Source organism: Camelus ferus, chromosome 2, assembly GCF_009834535.1.
Source record: "Camelus ferus isolate YT-003-E chromosome 2, BCGSAC_Cfer_1.0, whole genome shotgun sequence".
Lineage (NCBI taxonomy): Eukaryota > Metazoa > Chordata > Mammalia > Artiodactyla > Camelidae > Camelus > Camelus ferus.
The window spans coordinates 110,149,628-110,169,523 of record NC_045697.1 but is presented as its reverse complement, the minus strand read 5'-3'; the positions used below and the strand labels follow the sequence as shown (position 1 = coordinate 110,169,523).

At 39.2% G+C, this 19,896-nt stretch overlaps 1 protein-coding gene across 1 annotated transcript in view; it reads left to right on the top strand.

The window, feature by feature from the left end:
* DCHS2 (dachsous cadherin-related 2) overlaps positions 1 to 19,896 on the top strand; it is a 227,978-nt gene that overhangs the window by 117,103 nt on the left and 90,979 nt on the right. Inside the window, exon 3 of the mRNA XM_032466667.1 lies at positions 5,315 to 5,546. Coding sequence (XP_032322558.1) covers positions 5,315 to 5,546 — 232 coding nt within the window. The remainder of the gene's footprint in view (positions 1 to 5,314; positions 5,547 to 19,896) is intronic.

Below are 19,896 nucleotides of genomic sequence, written 5' to 3'. Positions count from 1 at the left end.
TGGAAGCAGCTTAGCTGGGTGGGTCTGGTCAGAGTCTTTCAGAGTTTGCATGATCAGGACAGTCTCAATGAGCTGTACATTTTAGTAACAGAAGATTGGGAGGAATTCTAATCCTCTGTTAGTTGAGGGAATGGAGAAAGTACATTTGAATTAGCTCTCCCCCTATTGTGTTCTGTGGGATACTTGCCTACTGAAATGCTCCTTCCAATGAGGGTTCCATGGTAAATTGGAATGGAGAATGCTCTGTTTTGGAAATAAGCTCATTTGTATCATTTTTTAGATTCCACATATAAGTGATATCATATGATTTGTCATTCTCTGTCTGACTTACTTCACTTAGTATGATCATCTCTAGATCCATCCGTGTTGCTGCAAATAGCGTTATTTCATTCTTTGTTTATGACCGAGTAGTATTCCATCATATAAATATACCACATCTTCCTTATCCAGTCATTTGTCAATGGGCATTTAGGTCACTTCCATGTCTTGGTTATTATAAATAGTACTGCTGTGAGCTTATTTACAAAACAGGAACAGACTCACAGACAACAAATTTATGATTACCAAAGTGGAAAGTGGGGGAGGGATAAGTTAGAAGTTTGGGATTAGCAGACACAAACTACTATATATAAAATAGATAAACAACAAGGTCCTACTGTGTAACACAGGGAACTATATTCAATATCCTGTAATGAAAAATAATATATATATGTTAAACTGAATCACTATGCTGTGTACCAGAAGCTAACACAACATTTGTAAATCAACTATACTTCCAATAGAAAAAAGAGTGGAAAACACCTCAGAACTCATTCACCTACCCCTACCCCACCCCACCAACCCCCTACCCCATAGAAATGTGCATTGGGAAGGCTGTGAGAAGTCCTGAGGCAAAGAACCCATTTGACTTGGTTAACTCAGCATTTCCTCTACTTTTTGCCTAAGGAACCTCTTTATTTATTTTTAAGCTGCACTTTTGAATTTTGAGCTCAGGTATCTTATTCTAAAACCTAGATTTGGTCATATCCGTTCCTTGATGACAACAGTAGTGTCCCATGTGGGGGTTTAGGAGGAAAACATTACAACTTTGAATTTCATCCTTTTAAGCCTTTTGTGGTGTTTTTACACTAGCACATGAATATTTAAGTGTATTAGCAAATACATATGTATTCAGGGTGTACATGCCACGTTTGTTACTGTGAGAGTCTGCAGGTGTGCAGAATAAAGTCTGTCTTCTTTTGCATTTAAATCAAGTTCCATGAATCTGAGCATCAAGGCTTTCTTTAGATTTTCCCCACCCTCTCCCTCTACCTGCCTGTTCCCTCCAAGTCATATCAGTGTGCTTACCCCTCCTACGACACAGCAAAGACTTTTTTAATGTCATTATGTTTTCCAGGGTGTTATTTCCACCTGAAATATTTGTTTTTCAATTTTTTTTTTAATTTTTAAGGGTTTATTTAAGCAAAAATTGATTGGAGTGAGGCAACACCGAACCAGAAGTGGTTAGGAGTGTTCCACGGACAGGAGCGAGGGGAAAGCCTTTTATAGAGAAGATTCAGAAGCAAAGTAAGGCAATTCGTTGATTGGCTACAGCTTAAAGAGTCAGATTCTAGTCCTGTTCATTGTCTTTGAGGTTTTGTTCCGTCCCTGTAAACCGGACTAGACCCTGAATTCTTCTTGGTTCCTCAAATATTTGGCTATGACTCCCCAAACTAAAATTTCCAATTTTTTTTCCTGACTTCTGATTTGAAATCACTAAGAACAAAGAGTGCCCTTGCCCTCCGTCCAGTGCGCTGAATCTGCATCTTAGTGCTAAAGATCCGTCATCTTTTATCTATAGTTCTGAAATCTCTCAGGATGGAAAGTTTTAAACACTCAGTTAGTGAGAAACCTGACTTACTGACATGAGGCTGTTCCTGTTTTTTGAATCCCTCTAAATGTGCCTATTCATTCATTTTGCCACAGAATGTTAAGTGTTTGGTTATGGGCTGCCACTCCAGACAATACTATATGTACTATATTTATATATACTTACATATGTACTGTATTACACAGGGACTATATTTCCTTTATAGAACTTAAAACTTCAGAATTCCAGGATGACTCTATCTGGCCCTAAGCATTTAGGATAAGGAACCTATAAAATCTAATCACTGGTGGTAATGATTCGTAATAAATGCACATTATATTATAATATAATATGTAATATAATAACATACATTATATAAAAATAATATATAATATAATATGTTATATAAAAATAATATATAATATAATGTTATATAAAAATAATATATAATATAATAATATATGTTATATATAAAATAATATATAATATTTATAATGTGAATTGTAAATAAATCATACATATTCTATCACTGCTTCCAACAACAGGCCTGCAAGATGAGCAGGGGCCCTGCTTTACGGAAGACTCAGGGACTGTCTGACTTTCTCGAGCCTGTGGTCCAGAGGCAGGCAGGGCCAGATATTAGATCCAGATCTTTTGGCTCCGGATTGTCCCACTGCGCCACAAACCCAGTTGTAAAGCGTCTGTTTCATAAATGTTAAGTCCTTTGTAAACAAGGACTCTGTCTTCCTTTTTCCCTCTAAGGCTGAGTCCGTGGTTGGCGCTGCCCCTAGCATAGTCTTTAAACAAGCGTTTCATGAAAAGTAGAATTTATATCATAGCCATACTTAATAAAGGCTAATTTAAGAGACGTCACCAGCTCGGGGGACAGATGACTCTCTGTTCCAGTTGCAGATCTTTTATTTATAGTCTCACTTACCTTCGATGAGTCACTTAGCTTCTCTGCACTTTGGTTTTCTTCTTGTAAAAATGGGAGAACTCATAACAAGCCTTTGAAAAGGGAGATTATAGCAACTGAAGAAGAAAAATATATGTGACGCACACTTAACATTCATTCACCAATGGTTATTATAAAGGGAAAGTACCCTCTACTGATCAATGGAACAGATAAAAATTGAATTCATTAAAAAAAAAAAGCAGACAGGGATCTATCAATAATACTATTCTAGCAAAAAGAGTCACTATTTGGTGACAGTAAGCTTTTCACTTTGTCTGTCTAACGTTTTGCCTAGCGTCGGTGGCATTGCCTGATCGGGGACCTCATGGACAGCCTGAGAATTAACATCTTTGTTCTTTTTGTTTTATTTTTATTCTTGGGGTAAGATAATTAGGTTTTTATTTATTTATTTTTAATGAAGGGACTGGGGATTGAACCCAGGACCTTGTGCAGGTTAAGCACAGGCTCTACCACTGAGCTATACCCACCCCCCTCCTTTAACACCTTTGTTCTTGAAGATCTTGAGGTGGAGTGACCTCCTTTCTTCACATGTTGCCCACTTTCTCATTGCTTCTCTTACTTACCTTCTCAGCTCCTCCTCAAACCTAAGTGACTTCTTGAACTTGAGGAGAAATTTAAAAGGATGAGGAAAGGAAAGATAAATAAAAGGAAAGCAAAACTGAAAAGGAAGATGGTTTGGAGAAACAACGGGGCCATGTCGGATGGTTTGCAGTATATGCTATCTGCTAGAAGCCAGCTTGCAGTCCCCTCACTCCACTTCACCTGGGACCCGTGGGTTACTCAGGTTTGCTGAAGACATAGCGCCAATCTGCCTTTTTGACATACAGGCTAGATGGAACTTCTGTTGTTTTTTTTTTTCTAATTTATTTATTATTATTTTTTACTTTATTATATTTTGGAGGGGAAGGTAATTAGGTTTATTTACTTATTTATTTTAATGGAGGTACGGTGGATTGAACCCAGGACCTCATGCGTGCTAAGCATGTGCCCTACCACTGAGCTATACCCTCCCCTACTTCTGTTGTTTTTATTTCTCCTGGTTTAATTTATAACTGGCATAGCCCTGGCACTCTATCCAACTTAAAACATTGAAAAATCACACTGTTTTTATTCTTTCCTGATTCTTTTTCAGTCCCCAGTGTCTGGGGTATGTGGGACTTCAGAGCGTGAGAGCCTTTTCCGGATTCGTGGTCAGTTACATCCCAGACAATACACTCTCTCTTGCCCTCCAGACCCGCACAGCAGGGGGCCTCCCTCTGTCCTGTGCCAAACCTTCTTCTTCACCGCCTTTGTTTTTCCTCTTTGCTCAGGGCCTCCCTGCCACTGTAGGAAAAAGAAAGAGAGAGGGAGGGAGGGAGGGAGGGAAGAAAGAGGTTAAGTGAGTAAGAAAACCCAGGCTGTTGTGACTTACCAAGGATTCTGGTCCAAGATGAAAGCATCCAAGTGTACCAGACAGAAATGGAAACTGGGGCTTTCAAGTAGGAACATCTGTTTTCCTTTAGAAAAGTAAAAAGTGCAGAGGATTATTTTCTTCTATTGTTCTCTCTCTCCTGCCCTTTGTTTTTAGATGGAGGAAACACACACACAAAACCAGTATGGGTTCCACTTCTCACTGTTTTATGCACTGTATTTCTTTGCTAAAACTTGAAAAAATTCAAAATCCCCAAACAAGTCTGGCCTCCAGTTTGTAGGACGAGGACCCTCACTGCTTTGGTCTGCTGCCAGTCTGATGATTCTTCGGGCCTCCTGGCTGGTCTCCCTCCTTCCAAGCTTGCTGCCCTTCAGCGTTGTTCTGAGCAATGCAGCCAGAGAGACAGTTAAAACCGAAGTTAAATCAAGCTACTCCTCTGCTCAATACCCTCAAGCAAGTGAGAGCCATGGTCCTCTCAGAGGCCCACAGAGCCCTCTGTGACCTGCCCCTTCCTTTGCCCCACTGGTTTCCTTGCTGTTCCCTGAACCGGCCTGGGATGCAGTGCACTCCTGTCTCAGGGCCTTTGCACATGCTCTTCCCTCTGTTAGGCTTTTCCTCCAAATAACTGAAGTCTAGCTCCCTCATATGGGTCAGTCTTTACTCAAAGGACTGCTTAGTGATGCTTTCCTCATCTTTTCTAAAATTACACCCCATCCAAGACTCCCTTACCCCTTCTCCTGAGCAGTTAAAGATTACTCGGGGGTAAAAGTGAATTTTTTTTTCTCTTTGGACATCAGGAAAAACTTTCCTTGAATATCTTTGGCCTCTACTGTGAAATGGTGGCCTCCTAGGAGCTTTAAGTGTTAATCTCATTCCTATTTAAGAATTAGGCATTGGAATATAGATACCACGCTATTACACATGAACTCATTGCTCAAGGTTGAAAATAAAATGAATATATATATATATATAATATGTATAGTTGTTTCAGAAGTCTATTCTAGGGTCCTTCTCAATTATCCTGCATCCCAGTGTTCAGGAGAGACCCATTTGTAATCACTTCTCATTCATCCAACAGGGTGGACTCGGCGCCCAAGCTTTTGTTCGTGTGGAACTGGAGGATGTGAATGATAATGAGCCCGTATTTAACCCATCAACCTACGTGACGAGCATTAGCGGCCAGACCCAGCCGGGCTCTGAGATCATCAGCATTCTCGCCACGGACAGGGATTCCGGGGTATACGGGACAGTGGCTTATGAACTTGTTCTCGGAGACCTGTCATCCTTTTTTGCCATTGACTCCACCACAGGTATGTGATCTTGGAATCAACAGCTTCTGCGTAACAGGCTGAAAATGAGCTGAAATGATTGTTTCTTAGCAGGGGTGTTGCAGAACACCTTTTAGAAGGCAGCAAAAAGAGCCGGGGTTTGTAGTTAGGTGAAGACTGGGTCTGAGTCCCAGCTTTGCCTCCTCCTGGTCTTATGACCTTCATTGCCTTCAGTCTCTTCCCTTAAAAATAGGGCTGATAATCTGTATGTTGCAAAGTTTTGTGAAGATTAAAGGCAGTAAATATGAGAAATGTTGGCCAATAGTGTTTATTTTGCAAATGCCTTCCCGTTTGTATGATCATCTAAAGATGATTTGCATCATTTCAAAGTACAGGTAGATCCTATTAATGCAAAGCATTGTACCGGCATCCAAAGTAGATCGCTTTCTTGTACTAGGTCTGGTATTCTTTTAATCTCTTTAGGTCTTAGTTTCCTTGTTCTTAAAATGATACCTAAAGCTCCTTTGAGATCTCTAATGTGGGAATTGTGTATCTGCCAAAGAAATCCAGTGGGCAAACTGAGTCTTTTAGAAATAATATTTAGGAAGTTACCTCCTACTGGCTTGTTGCTAACAAAAAAGGTTGGAAATTTTTGGTTACAAGAAAATACACGATTTCAAGTATATAATATTACATTATAATACTATTGAGGTATTGCAGACATTCTGGATATTCAAAAATGAAGCTGCAAAAAAAAGTTTTTTTCTTTTACATTTCTTCTTTGTTTGAAAAGCTATTTTATTCTATGGTAGTAAGAACACTTAATATGAGATCTGCCTTTTAACAAATTTTTAAGTATACAATACATTATTGTGGTCCAATGTTATTCATCTTGCTTAGCTGAAACTTTATATCATTGATTAGCAACTTCCTATTTCTCCCTCCTCACTAGCCTCTGGCAACCACCTTTCCACTCTTTAATTTTATGAACTTGACTATTTTAGATTCCTCATAGAAGTGACATATGTAGTAGTTGTCCTTCTATGGCTGGCTATTTTCACTTCACAGAGTGTCCTCCAGGTCCATCCATATCATCCCATATTGCAGAAGTTCCTTCCTTTTTCAGGGCTAAATAATATTCCATCACCTGTCTATGCCATATTTTCTTTTATCCACTCATCTGTTGACAGCAAGTTAGGTTGTTTCTGAAACTTGGCTTTTGTGGATAGTGCTCCAGTGAACATGGGAGTGCAGATATCTCTTCAAGATTCTATTTCTTCTTAAAACACTTGATCTCGAGCATAAGTTAGAGCATGGTGTGTTTCTGTTGTGATGGTGATGATAATGTCACGTGCTACACTAGGCATTTTCTGTGTGTTGTCTTATAGGATCTTTACAACACCCTTTGCAATGACCATACTCATTCGCAACCAACAGTAATTTACACAGGAAATCTCATCTACCAAGTTCGTTGGCCCTCTCATCCAGCTGCATTAGGTAGAGAGTCATTGCTTCTTGCCTGGAAAGTGTACTGTGCCTGGTGTGTGTGAGACTGGCTGGGGTATCTATTGTTTACAAAGGCATTTTTATAAGGCAAAACTTTCCTTGCTCAAAATAATCCACTGACGTGGCCCTTTTAACATTTCAAAGATCAGAAGAAAATACTTTTTTTCAGAAATTAGTCTGCTTATCTTGGCTTTTTCAAAGCTCTTCTAAACTGGAGGACCTTAACTACTTGTCAGGTCGTCAGTCCCCCTGGGACACTAGCATTGCCAAAAATATATAGGTCAGCCTGTAATCAGGATCTAAAAGCATTTAGCAGATTGTTTTTAAGAGACATCAACACGCTCCTCCGCTAGTCTCTCCGGGACAATCGTGAAGAACGAGCGGCCACGTGTTCTGTTTTTTAGGTGATATTTCTGTTGTTCCGCTGGCTTGAGTCAGCCACAGGCTTCCACTCCTGGCACCGGGCTTTATGCAAATGCCATTGTTAGTCATGCAGAGCACTTTAAGTGGGTCGTTACCTACGGAAGGATCATGCATGGTTTTTTTTAAAGCAAAGACCAACTTCGTAATGGAAGTAGCCTTGGGTTATTGTTGTTGGCCATTTCGATGCTGGTACATTTAGGGTGAAGACATTCTCAGTCTTGACAGGGCTTAGAATTTGGTTCACACCTAATCACAACTCAGAAGAAATTCAAGAGCCCTGGTCAAGCTTTACTTTAACCTTTAGAAGGGAATTAAGCAGCAGCATGACCAGCTGTAGGAAAAGCTGCTTCGTGAACAGGTAACCTCCAGGGTGAACAGTTGAGTCCAAGTTCATCCACTGGTTCACTGCAGCTCCGGACACATTTTCTATTTTGTATAATAGGTAGTCCTCCAGGTCATGACATAAAAGCCATTTTAACTGTCGATGGTCTCAAAGAACAGAACAAGGAGCTGTATTGGAATATGGTTTTTGTCTTCTGTTTCTGGTGGACCTATATATAAGGCTGGGCTTTCTTGCTTTTACCATAAAAGGCTGTCTCTACAGAGCCTGCCAGTGTAAACACAGTCCCAAGAAGTTGCCTCTGTCAATACAGATTTGTGGAAGAAATGAATAAATGGCATTTAGAAATCATTGAAAAGTGATTTAAATCCTTATTACATTCTCCTAAGAAATTTGCAAGAGTGTCATGAATAACAGAGCAAAACTTCATTTAAAATCCTCTTTCTCCATCACAAGTGGTAGGGAATGCTATGGTTTACCCCTGCTTTTCTTCAAAACCCTCCCAAACTCCCTCTTCAATGTAGCTGTGCCGGCTCTTTTGAAGGTATAGTAACTAAATACACATGCGTGTGTGCATGTAATTGCACGTAGTTATATAATATGAGGAGGATATTGAGAATTGATAGCCGATTTCTACATTATCATTTCATCCTGAACTGCTCTAAAATTCTCCTTCAGAGACACTCGTTTGCTCTCTCACTGGTTCATTCGTCCTTTCATTTTGATGCTTCTGACCTCAGACGTGCTGTTTGATGAGCGTACGTACTTTGTGTTACAGGCTCAGGTTTTCCTGAAGACGAGATTTTCCCCTTGATCTGTTTGTGCCACAAGCAGGATGCGTGCATTAAAAATAGAGCCCTTTGACTCACTGTATTCATCTGGGAGGAAAAATGTTTTGGAAAGAGCTGGAGGGGGTGTGGTGGTGTCCTCATTGCTTTTCTCTTGTGGGTTTATCTTTCTGTTCTATTTCTGGTTTTCTAAGCATGTCGTTGGTTCAAAGAACATTTTGTGAAATGTGTTCAGGCATCAGGAGAGAGAGGTTGAATGGAGACTTCATTTCTCTTATTCTCGGTTAGTGGCTTCCTTTGATGTGGGCACAAGGCAGACCACACTGCTTTGAGTTTTAAAAGGAGGAAACACCAAGAAGCGTGCTTATGAATAGATCTTTTTCATGTATTTTTTTCACCTATTTTTTTAATTGAAGTATAGTCAGTTACAATGTGTCCATTTCTTATGTGCAGCACAATGTCCCAGTCATGCATATACATACATATATTTGTTTTCATATTCTTTTTCATTAAAGGTTATGACAAGATATTGAATGCAGTTCCCTGTGCTATATTTTTCATGTATTTTTAATTCCATTTTATGAACTGTAGGTGGATTTTTTTCCCTACATTGTTGGAGATTCTCTTTAGAAGCATAAAAAGAATAATTCTTTAGCTTTTGTGCTGTCCTATTACTTAGTAATTTTGCACTGCAATGAACATTACTTCTATTTCAGATTATTTGAAGGTGACAGGTTTCAAGCATTTGTGTTGGTCATTTATGGTTTCCCAGTTACCTCTTTCACCAGGGCTACCTGTGGTTGAATCTTCATGGTTTATCTCTTTTTGCGTGAGGCCCTGTGTTTGGCTGTAGTCTCTTGTTTGTACAGGGTGTGTGGATTTAACATGGATTATAAGTCATGAAGCACAAAGTCTGTTTTTCTTTATTTCAAGGGCAGATTCTCTTCTAAAGGTAGTTTTATGCTCAGATTTCGTATCATGTAATGATTCTCATAAGTTTTCATGATCGCCACCTTCCTACATTCAGAACATTCTGATATGTAGTTAACAAATTAATACCACATCTCATTTCTTAAGGGATGTGAGCCTGCTCATGCCAAAAAAAAAAAAAAAAAAAAGAGAGAGAGAGAGAGATGACTTTCTTCCATTTACAAGATAGAAACTCAAATTAATCACACGCACCTAATCAGTGTATGTCACTTGCATAGGAAACAGCATCATGTTAAGAGAGTTTCCTCATTAGTTTTTCCAGTATAAGATCACAGACTCTTGCAGATGGAAGGGACCTTACAATGTAGCTCCCTCACTTAGTGGAGGAAGAAACCGAGGCAGGACGGGATTTCGTGACTTCCCTCAAGGTACACAGTTGGTAAATGGCATAGTTGGACTTGAGCCCCATCCTAGACCTGTGATCTGTCCCTGTCTTGCTCCGTCTCAGACTACTTTTTGACTTTTTCTTCTCTTTATTGTCTGTTTGAGCCTTACATCAATGTATGAGATACACAAGGCAGGTGTTTTTATGCCCACCCTTCAAATCAAGAGACTGAAGACCCTAAGAGTCTTTGTGGTTTGCTCAAGGACATAGTAGGAAGCCTGACACTTTGACTTCTCAAAGTCCCGCTTTGAAGCTCTTTCTGTGATTATGGCTTTAAAAAAACAAACAAAAACTAAAGACAGAGCTATAATAAACATAAGTTCCATTGATTCAGCTAAATAAGATGGAAAAACGATCTCTCATTGTGACTTCTTATATAAGCCTATTTGAGATAATAATTATCTGGTGATTGATTTACTCTCTTCAATTGAATAAACAGAATTCAGTGAAATCTTCCAAAGTAAGTACTTTTTTTTAAAGAACTGTTTTAGTTGTCAGTATGATATAGACAAATTCAAAATATCCATCCTATTCCTTTCTAGTACACTCAGTATAACTTAGTTACCAGATTTGTGTGCCTAATTCTTCTATTTGGTGTATAAATTTCTATAGTCTCACAAACAGAATATAGGAGAGACACTGTAAGTATCAGTAACCAATGAGACTGACATTAAATTCTGTAGGTTTTGGTCTTTCTCTGTTTTTGAGAAAACTACCTGTATGGACTCCATGTTTGGTGAAGGTCATGATTTTGTGCTTGCTTTTGTTTTTAACATATCCCATGGCTCACAATTTTAGTAAAGACCTACGGATTATTTTCTAACCACAAAGTACTACTTGGTGAAGAACATCCCATCTTTTCCAGGAGGTTTGATTCTAAAACTAATCATTGCTTAGTTAGTAGAGGAAGAAGATTTTATGTATATATTAGATTTTAATTAAGAAAAGACATTGGTCTTTACATTCTCTTATTAGTCTATCAATTAAAAATATTTCAACCCAGCAGTTCCCTCTATTTAAATAAGCAACAACATAAAGCACCTGGACAGACAGTATTGTGTGTTATAATTGGTATGTGTAAATCTAAGCCCTCATAATTAAGACATAAAATAATGAGAGCTCTGTAAATGACTCAGCATTTATTTTTTTAAAGTTATAATTGATCCCCTGAACTGGTGGTTAATGATAATTTGCAAGTGTCATGAAAAAAAATGAGCGCCAAATAACCACTCCAAAGTATTAAAATCCAGTATCAGAAATTTTAAGCTGGTAAATATACAGGCAAGGAGAACTGTTGATTTTATTTAGTGTTTTGTTATTTATTACATATGTAAGTCTGCAGATTTATATGTAATAATATGTATTATAGAGCAACATTTTCTGGCCCCTCGGCTTTTAATAGACAGCTGGGTCTATTTAAGAATGTTGGGTTCAAGTAAATGAGTTTTCTAGCTCCTCTTTATGTCGAATGTTTTTAAAAGGTTTTGAAACATAGAGTATATAGGAGACACCTAACCCTGAACACCCCTCTTCTAGGTGGTGAGTGCTCATTCAGAGGAACGTACTAGCTTCTTCCTGGTCTCTAGTAGAAGTTATTTTGCTACACAGAGTTGGCCTTGAAAGCCAAAAATATAGTCTCTGGCTCAGAAGAGGCTTAGTAAAATGCATATACATGGACCTGGTTCAGATGGAGAAAGACATTTGTGTTTGTTTCACTCCCCTGCCTAAAATCTTTGAATGTCTTTCCACGGCTCTTTGGCTGAAGACCAAACCCCTGTGATGGTCTCCAGGCCGCGTGTGACCTGTGCTGCGTACGTACAAAGACACAGAGGACAGATTGCTGGTTGCCAGAGGTGAGGTTGTGATGGGGTGGGTTAAATGAGTGAAGAGGGTATTTATAACTGTTACAAGTTATAAACAAGTCCTGGGGCTGCAACGCACAGCATGGTGACTATAGTTAACAATATCACGTAGTGTATTTGAAAGTTGCTGAGAGAGTAAATCATAAAGGTTCTTATCACAGGAAAAAATGTATAAATACTGTAATAAATATGTGTGGTGACGGATGTTAACTAAATTTATCACGGTAATCATTTCACAAGAAATGGATATGTCAAATCATCATGTTGTACATCTAAAACTAATACAATAGTAAATGTCAGTTACGTCTCAATGATAAATAAACTGAAAGTCCATCTCATGAAAGTACAGTGAGTTTTAAAGTTTAATACTGAAACAGAAATAGACACTCAGTCCAGCCGAGAGTACAAAAATCTGTGGGAACATATGTGGAAATACAGAAAAACAACCATATAGAGCAAGGCTAGAGACTCACTAATTACATTCCCAAGGTCAAATATTGAGAGTATGGCCCCACACAGTGATGGAGTTATTTGTCCAGACAAACCCAGCTGTCTGGCTCCTGTGACTCTTCAGAAGATGGTATTCCATATTTAAATTATTTTATCTTCAGACGTGGATTAAGCCAGCTCTTTCTAGCGATGTGTCAAACTGAAGGCCAACGATCAGGTTATAGTGAAAATCCACAACCATCATGGGAACTGAATTCTTGAGGCTTCATGTCCAGGGACGCTGTGGAGAAAGCCAGGTCCGTCTGGGAGAGTTTACGAGGGAGCACTGAGTTGTGAAGACGGGAATGGTACCGTTTTAATGTTTAGTGGTACCAGGTTAACATAACCCGATGACCCTTCTCCATCATAAGGATGTTCTGGCCAGTCAAAACTATGAAGGCCTGCTGGCTCGCAGCACTCTGCATTACTCTGCGGCTCACTGGGAGGCTGTCCTCTCCTCTCTTCTATGATCTGGACCTGGATGTGGGTGTCTAGAATTTTCCTCTCTTTTTCCTACTTTTCCTGGACTCATCAGCCATCGTTTGGGTTATTTAAAAGTGCAACAAAGAAGTTTAAACTTATCTATTGCAAGAAATTAGCACATTTTAAAAGATACGTTTCAGATACAATCAAGTTTGTCAGCCACAGAGTCACACTGTCTCATGTCTCATTAGGGTCACTTTGCATTTGTTTTCCATGAAACGGAAATGCAAAGGGCAAATCCATGCAGTGATGACAGTGATGACTACAGGTCGTGCATGCCTTTGGGAAAGAGCTCTGGAAAAATCCAGAATAGTCGGGGAAGGGACCATGGATCGTGGAACTTGGTCTGGACCTCGCACGATAGCTCAGATTTGGATGAGCAAGAGGGAGAAGGACGGATAGTGATTCAGGAGAAGCGAACAACATAAATGAAGACGTGGAAAAGGAGAGCATTTGTAACAAGAAATTAAAATGGAAATTTGGTCTGGGATACAAAGATATGGAGTAAATTCCACATTCCATAGGGATCCTGGACTTTACACAGGATGTACAAAGGAGGTACCTGAGAACCAGTTTCATTATTCTGAACTTTACCGACCTTGTCAAAAGTATAAAAGATTGATAAATTGGAGATATAAGGGTTAATAAGTTGGAGAGAGCTGCTGTTGATTTGTGGGTTCCCCCAGGTGGGTACCTGTATTTTACTAGCCAGAGAACTGAGTGTGTTCCCTGGAGTTCGGGGCTAACAGACTCCAGTCTGTCTCTCCCCTGAAAAATCTAGAGCAGGAATGTTGACAGTGGAATGAAGGAGAGGTTTCTGGAGTGAAGACAAACTGCACTCCAGGAGTTTGTGGGGAGAGTACTTGCTGTTTTCTCCTGAATGTGGGTCATCGGTGACTGAGAGAGCTGGTGAGGAGCTGTTTTAGGTCCTGCCTGGAGAAGGGCCAGAGGGTATGGTCTGAGCATCGCCAGCTTTTCAGGGAAGGAGTGAGTGAACGGTCAGAAGAGGGATGTGTTCACTTCTGTTAAGGCAGCCTCTGATGAGAGGGGGGAAGCTTTCTCCTGCAAAAAGCCATGAAAGCACTCAGGAGAGAAAGCGTTTTTTTTTTTGTTTTGTTTTTTATTGAAGTATAGTCAGTTACAATGTGTCAGTTTCTGATGTACGGCATGATGTCCCAGTTATGCATATATATACATGTATTCATTTTCATATTTTTTTCATTAAAGGGTATTACAAGATATTGACTATGGTTCCCTGTGCTATACAGAAGAAATTTGGTTTGGTTAGCACTTGGATGAGAGAAAGTGATTTTTAAACAAGTGCCCAGGCCTAAGATCACAGACCATGAGTGCCTGTCAAGCAAGAATGTTCCTCCTTTCCTCCCCTCCTTTCCCATTACTTCAGTCCTAGGTGGTCCAGAAAACCAAGAGGAGGAGGAAGAGGGCAAGATGAGGAAACAAAGAAAAAGCCAGCGACTTCTGCCTTGCAGCCTGTGCCCCACCTGAACTTTCACTCAAGTTTCGGGTTTTGGTATTTATGTGGACATGTACATTCTAAGGATTAAATTGAGACTGTTTTGTGACTTTAAGCAACAGAAAGAATTTCAATTGGTTGCTAATGATTGTGGAAGTTGTAGGAGCTTCCTGAATTTTCACAGAAGGGCAGAAAAAGAATCATTGGCTGGACAACATAAAATAGGAGAAAAAAAGGCGGTTCAAGACTGCATCCCATGAATTGTGCTTTGCCCAAACACTTGTTACACATATTTATGACAGTAAGAGATGAGCGTATGTGAAGTGGAGAGATGTACTACAGAATGATGCACAGGTATACTGAGTACGGGGGCTTATGAAGGAATTTAAAAGCTTGACAAAGTTTAAACTTGTCTGTTACAAGAAACAAGGAATAATAAGGTTTTTGAGCACCAGCGTGTCATGGTGGTATTTAAGGAAAATGGGAGTAGTGTGGTAGGTGAATTAAAAGACTAGAAAATTTGGACAGGGAAAGTATATATTAATTAACAGAAAATATATAATAATATATAAATTATCATTATGAACTAGGGGTAAAGTAATAAAATTTGTACTAAGGAGATAGTAATAAAAATAGACAGGAAAGAGCTAATCTGAGAATATTTTAAAAGGAAAATAAAATAGGAATGGTGATTAATTTGATTTATTAAAGAGAGAGGATGAGTCATATGTAATTCCTTAATTTTAACTACATGATCAGTGATCCAGCTGATGTCAAATTGGCAGGTCCCCCAGAGGAAGTGCCAGCCTGGAAAGAGGCACAGAACTTAATTCAGGTGAGAGGACATGGGGAGATACATGGGTAAAGTAACAGCTGAAGTCACAAAACATATGAATATTTTGATGGAAATAGTATATAGCAGTAGTTTTCAATAGAGCATATAAGAATTACTGGTAGAGAGCGTTAGAAACACAGTTCCTCCATCCTCCCCCACTTCTATACTCTTTCTAGAAATCAGAGTATCTAGGTTAGAGCCTGAAAGATGTTTGTTTCTATGAGTAGCCAAGGTGATCTTGATGCAGGGGGCTGGGGACACCCGTTGAGATCCTTCAGAGAGTAGAACAAAGGCCTTGTACTTAACTAGAGAAATGCTTAGAAGTCTGAGCAGTAGGAAGGACTGTGGTCAGAACCCAAGGAATTGTTAGGAAAGGCAAAAAGATACTATAACATAACCAAAGGAGAGCGTCAGTCCAAGAGCACAAGGATATCGTGTATCAGAGAGACCTTAGGAGTCAAGGGGCGTGAGGATGGAGGTGACATCCAGTCGCCCATCTTTCAGTTGCATCCTCTCCATATCTTTTTGCTTCAGTTATGTTTCTTATAAACAACATATGGTTGTATAATTTCTGTCTTTTAACTAGAACATTTTGTCCATTCATATTTTCTGAAGTCTTTCTGAGTCCAAACCTGTCATTGGTCCTCATGGAGGACCAATGAGTGAGAACTCATGTTAACATATTTCCTCGTATGTTGTGTGATTTTCCTACTGCAGGCTTGGATCTTTATCTGAATGAGTTCTTTGAACGCTGGGTGGGTTCTTCTGGAAAGTGTTTTTGCTTCTCTTGACCAAGTGCCCTAGGGAAGTAACGGTCTATATTGATTTAAACTAAATTCTTAGCTCAAAAATTTTCACATCATCCTACATTGTGGATTAGGCTACAAGCTGGTGTGAAGGCTGGCTTATGTTTAGGAATGCTCAAAGGGAGTTTTTACCCCTCTGTGTAGCACCAGGTTTCAAGTCAGATGTTCCCTGTGGAGGCAGGGGTTTATTTCTAATTCTCTCTCACACTGAAACCTTTGTGGATCTAATTTTATCAGAGAAACTCCCCTGAGACGCTCCATCTCCAACTTGCTCCCATCTCCAAAGGCTCTGGTCTTGTCTTCTACTCCTAAGTTCCACAAAGTCATTAAAAGAAAAGTTCAAGGACACGAGGGTCTGGTAAATAATCTGAAGGTCAAAGCTGAATTCAGGGTGCTGCATATTCCCACTGTTCCTGATACTGCTTAATTTTTGAAGTGCTTTGTTGTCAAATTTTTATTGCATTTAAGAGGATGCATTTTTGTATTTTTTACAGCACTTGCTTTCAGGAGGAGGGTTGGTCAGTGTACCTAGTCTCAGAAAACAGTTGTTCCCTTTAGTAATTCTGTCAGTGATGGTTTTTAAGAGGTAAATTATCTGTCTGTCTTGGTCTTATTTTATGCTTGTGACTAGGCTGTGGTACCTATTTTTCGGTCAAATACCAGTCTAAACATTGCTGTGAAGGTGTTTTTTAGATGTGATTAACATTTATCTCAGTAGTATTTTGGTAAAGCAGATAGTTTTCCATAATGTGGATGGGCCACATCTGATCAGTTGAAGGCCATAAGAGATAAGGCTGTGTCCCCCAAGGAAGAGACTGCTTTCAGAGCAAGACTGTGATATTGACTCCTGCAGGCATTTCTGGGCTGCCAGCCCTACAAACTCCAGACTTGTGATCCCACATGAGCCAGTTCCTGAAAATGAATTTCTCTCTTCTCTCTCCCTCCCCCTACCCTCTTTCCCTGTCTATCTTCTCTCTCTTTTGCTTTCTCCCTCTCTCTCTCTCTCTCACCTCTATCTCTTATCTCTCTATTTCCATTATTGGTTTTTGTTTCTCTGGAAAACTCTGACTGATACAATGTTCATCCTTTAAAATAGCTTTTCTGGGTAGAAAATTCTAGATAGACAGTGGTTTTCTTCCAGAATTTTCACAATATTACTTCATTAACTTCTGACCTCTGTTGTTGCCATTGAGAAGTCTGCTGTCAGTCTAAATCTTATTCCTTTATAGGTTCTCAGTCTTCTGTTGTTGCTCTAAGATTTTATCTTTGTGTGTCTTTATTCAAAGATTTCACTTCTGTATCTAATTGTCAGTTTCTCATTTTCCTTTTTATGAGAACACACTCCCCTCAGAGGGGCCACCACCAGCTGCACCAGCCTTGCAGTGGCCCCTTGGGCAGTAAGCACCACCCTCACCGTGCCTTCTCCCAGGTGATTTGAGCACCTGCTGGCCTTGCCATTGAAGGTTTGAACACCACCCGTGAGTCACTCTGTCTCAGACATTTGAATATTAGCTGCAAAGAGATGCTTTGGAGCATTGGGTACCATCCATTCAGTGCTACCCCAGAAGTCAGACCCATCGCAGCTCATCTTCCTCTTCCTTGTGGCAGAGGTAGTACCACTGCCTCTCCCTTTGTGTTTCTGCAGCCTTGGAGAAGCTCCCTGCTTCCTGCAGTTACTACTCCTCTGCCCCTTCTTACTCCTTTAGCTTCACATGCAAGTGTAGTCAATTTCTTTAACTAAATAGCCTCTGAAATCCCTAGAGTGGTTTCTGTTTTCCTGATTGGCTCCTGACTGAAACAAGTACTTGTCATATATTTAGATAAACAAAAGAGGATATGAATATGCAAGCACACACATCTCCTAATACATGACTGAGTGGCCCTGCTTAGGTCTTTCCATCATCGACTGTTTCGTCTCAGTGCAACAAAGCCATGCACGTCCAAAGACAAGTGTGTTTACCACTGGTGTTGCCTTCCTTTGGTTTGTTATTATCAGTTTAGTACAATACTTTTGTTTCGTAAACACTTTTTGACAAATTTTAGAAATCCTAAAATTTGGGGCTTCTGAAATAGTTATTCCAAGAATTGAACATTTTCAGACAGTAACTCATCCTGTCTAAGATTGCTGAGGGATTATCATCCTCCTGATTTATAAATGAGGAAGGTAAAACCATGACAGTCCCTGGGCATTCACAGAAATCAATGCCATCCATGATGATGTAGAGAAAGTAATTGGATCTTAGCATTAATGAATAGGTTTCTTCTTCATGCATTATTGACTCTCCCATAATTACAGAGGAATTTTGGATAGATCAACATTTATATTATATATATATACACACATACACACATATATATAATACACACATATTAAAAATATATATACACACAAATATGTGTATGTAGGTATATATAGATGTTTATGTGTGTACATGTATGTACGTATATAAATGTATGTGTGTATATGTGTGTGTGTACATGTGAGTAAAATATCTTACTGCAGAACCCTAGAGCAGTGGCCATCCTTCTGAGACTTTGGTAAAATGAGACCCAGAGGGGTAAGATAATGGGCATTTTCTTTTAAAACCTAGTGAAAAAATGAAGTTGGAAGGAATTACCTTGTATGGTCAGGCACTTATATAGTGTTATTTGTTTTAAAAGACTTAAAATTTTTTTTCTAAACAAGGCACTCCCCTTTGGGAAGTAAGACTTCTGACCCTGCCCCACATGAATTCATTTCCGTGAATGGCTACTAGATGCAAGGTTCCACGCCAAGCGCTGGTTACAATAGCTTACATTGTGCGGTGCTTCACTGTTTACACGTAGTTTTTAAGTGTGTTGCCGCATGCTCGGCTGGAACTGCCAGTTCTTACTAATCAACTTTGTTGGCGTTTAGTTATTGATCAGTTGGTATATGTTTCTTCCATGTGAAATTTCTTGACAAAGTCATATTTGTGCAACCCTCTGTATCTGCCACAGTGTCTCCCTTTCTCTTCCTTTTCCTTCCCTTCAAATTTGTTGACAACCAGCAGTATGACAGATGAGATGGACGTTCTTCAGTGAAATTTGGTTTAAAAAATGAGGTTAATTTTGCTACAGGGAATAACATTCTGTGTGGCGTCAAGGATAAAATAATGAAAATAACGTACAACTTATGTGTTGCATTTGACAATGCTCCCCATTGTCAAATCATTGAGACCCCAAACTTCATTATTAAATTATCTCCATTTAAAATACCAGTTTGGGAATTTGGGGATGGGGCTTATTAAACCCTAGATGATTTTTACCAGTGATAATGCTTTTAAATTGAGTGAATATAGTACAGATATTAATTTTATTAGACTTCACAATATGCCATATGTTGTTGGGGCCCATTTTGCTAGTAATTTGAGCGTTGGTAACATTATTTTTGTTTGCATCTGGGAATCACATGTAGATAATTTCTACAGAGCACGTTTACCTCAACTTCAGGGATTCATTTAACTGAATCCAGCTTCTCCTAAATATCTTCATTTGCTTCTTCTGACATTTCCATTGTTACGCATCCTTGAAGACTTTTACATAATAAATAAGAATTCTGTTTCTGGAGAAGACTTTTGTGCAATTATTTTAAAATACATATTTTAATGTCCAGTCTAGATCCTCACCATAGTATGCAAGTATACAAGTTTTAAACAGAGGTGGTATAATTTTTTGGTAATAAGCATATCTTCTTTTTCTGAATATCTTTAACATTACATATACATACATATATATATATATACATATATATATAATTTCTAATTACAAAGTTAACATCGTGCTTTATTTAGCTCGAGCTGCTATAACAAAATACTGCAGACTGGGTGTTGTAAACAATAGCATTTATTTCTCACATTTCTGGAAGCTGGGAGTCTGAGATCAAGGTCCTGGCTGATGTAGTTCCTGGTGAGGACTCTTGTGTTCTCATATAATGGGGAGAGAGTGAGCTCTCTGTTGTCTCCGCTTACAAGGACACTAATCCTGTAGGAT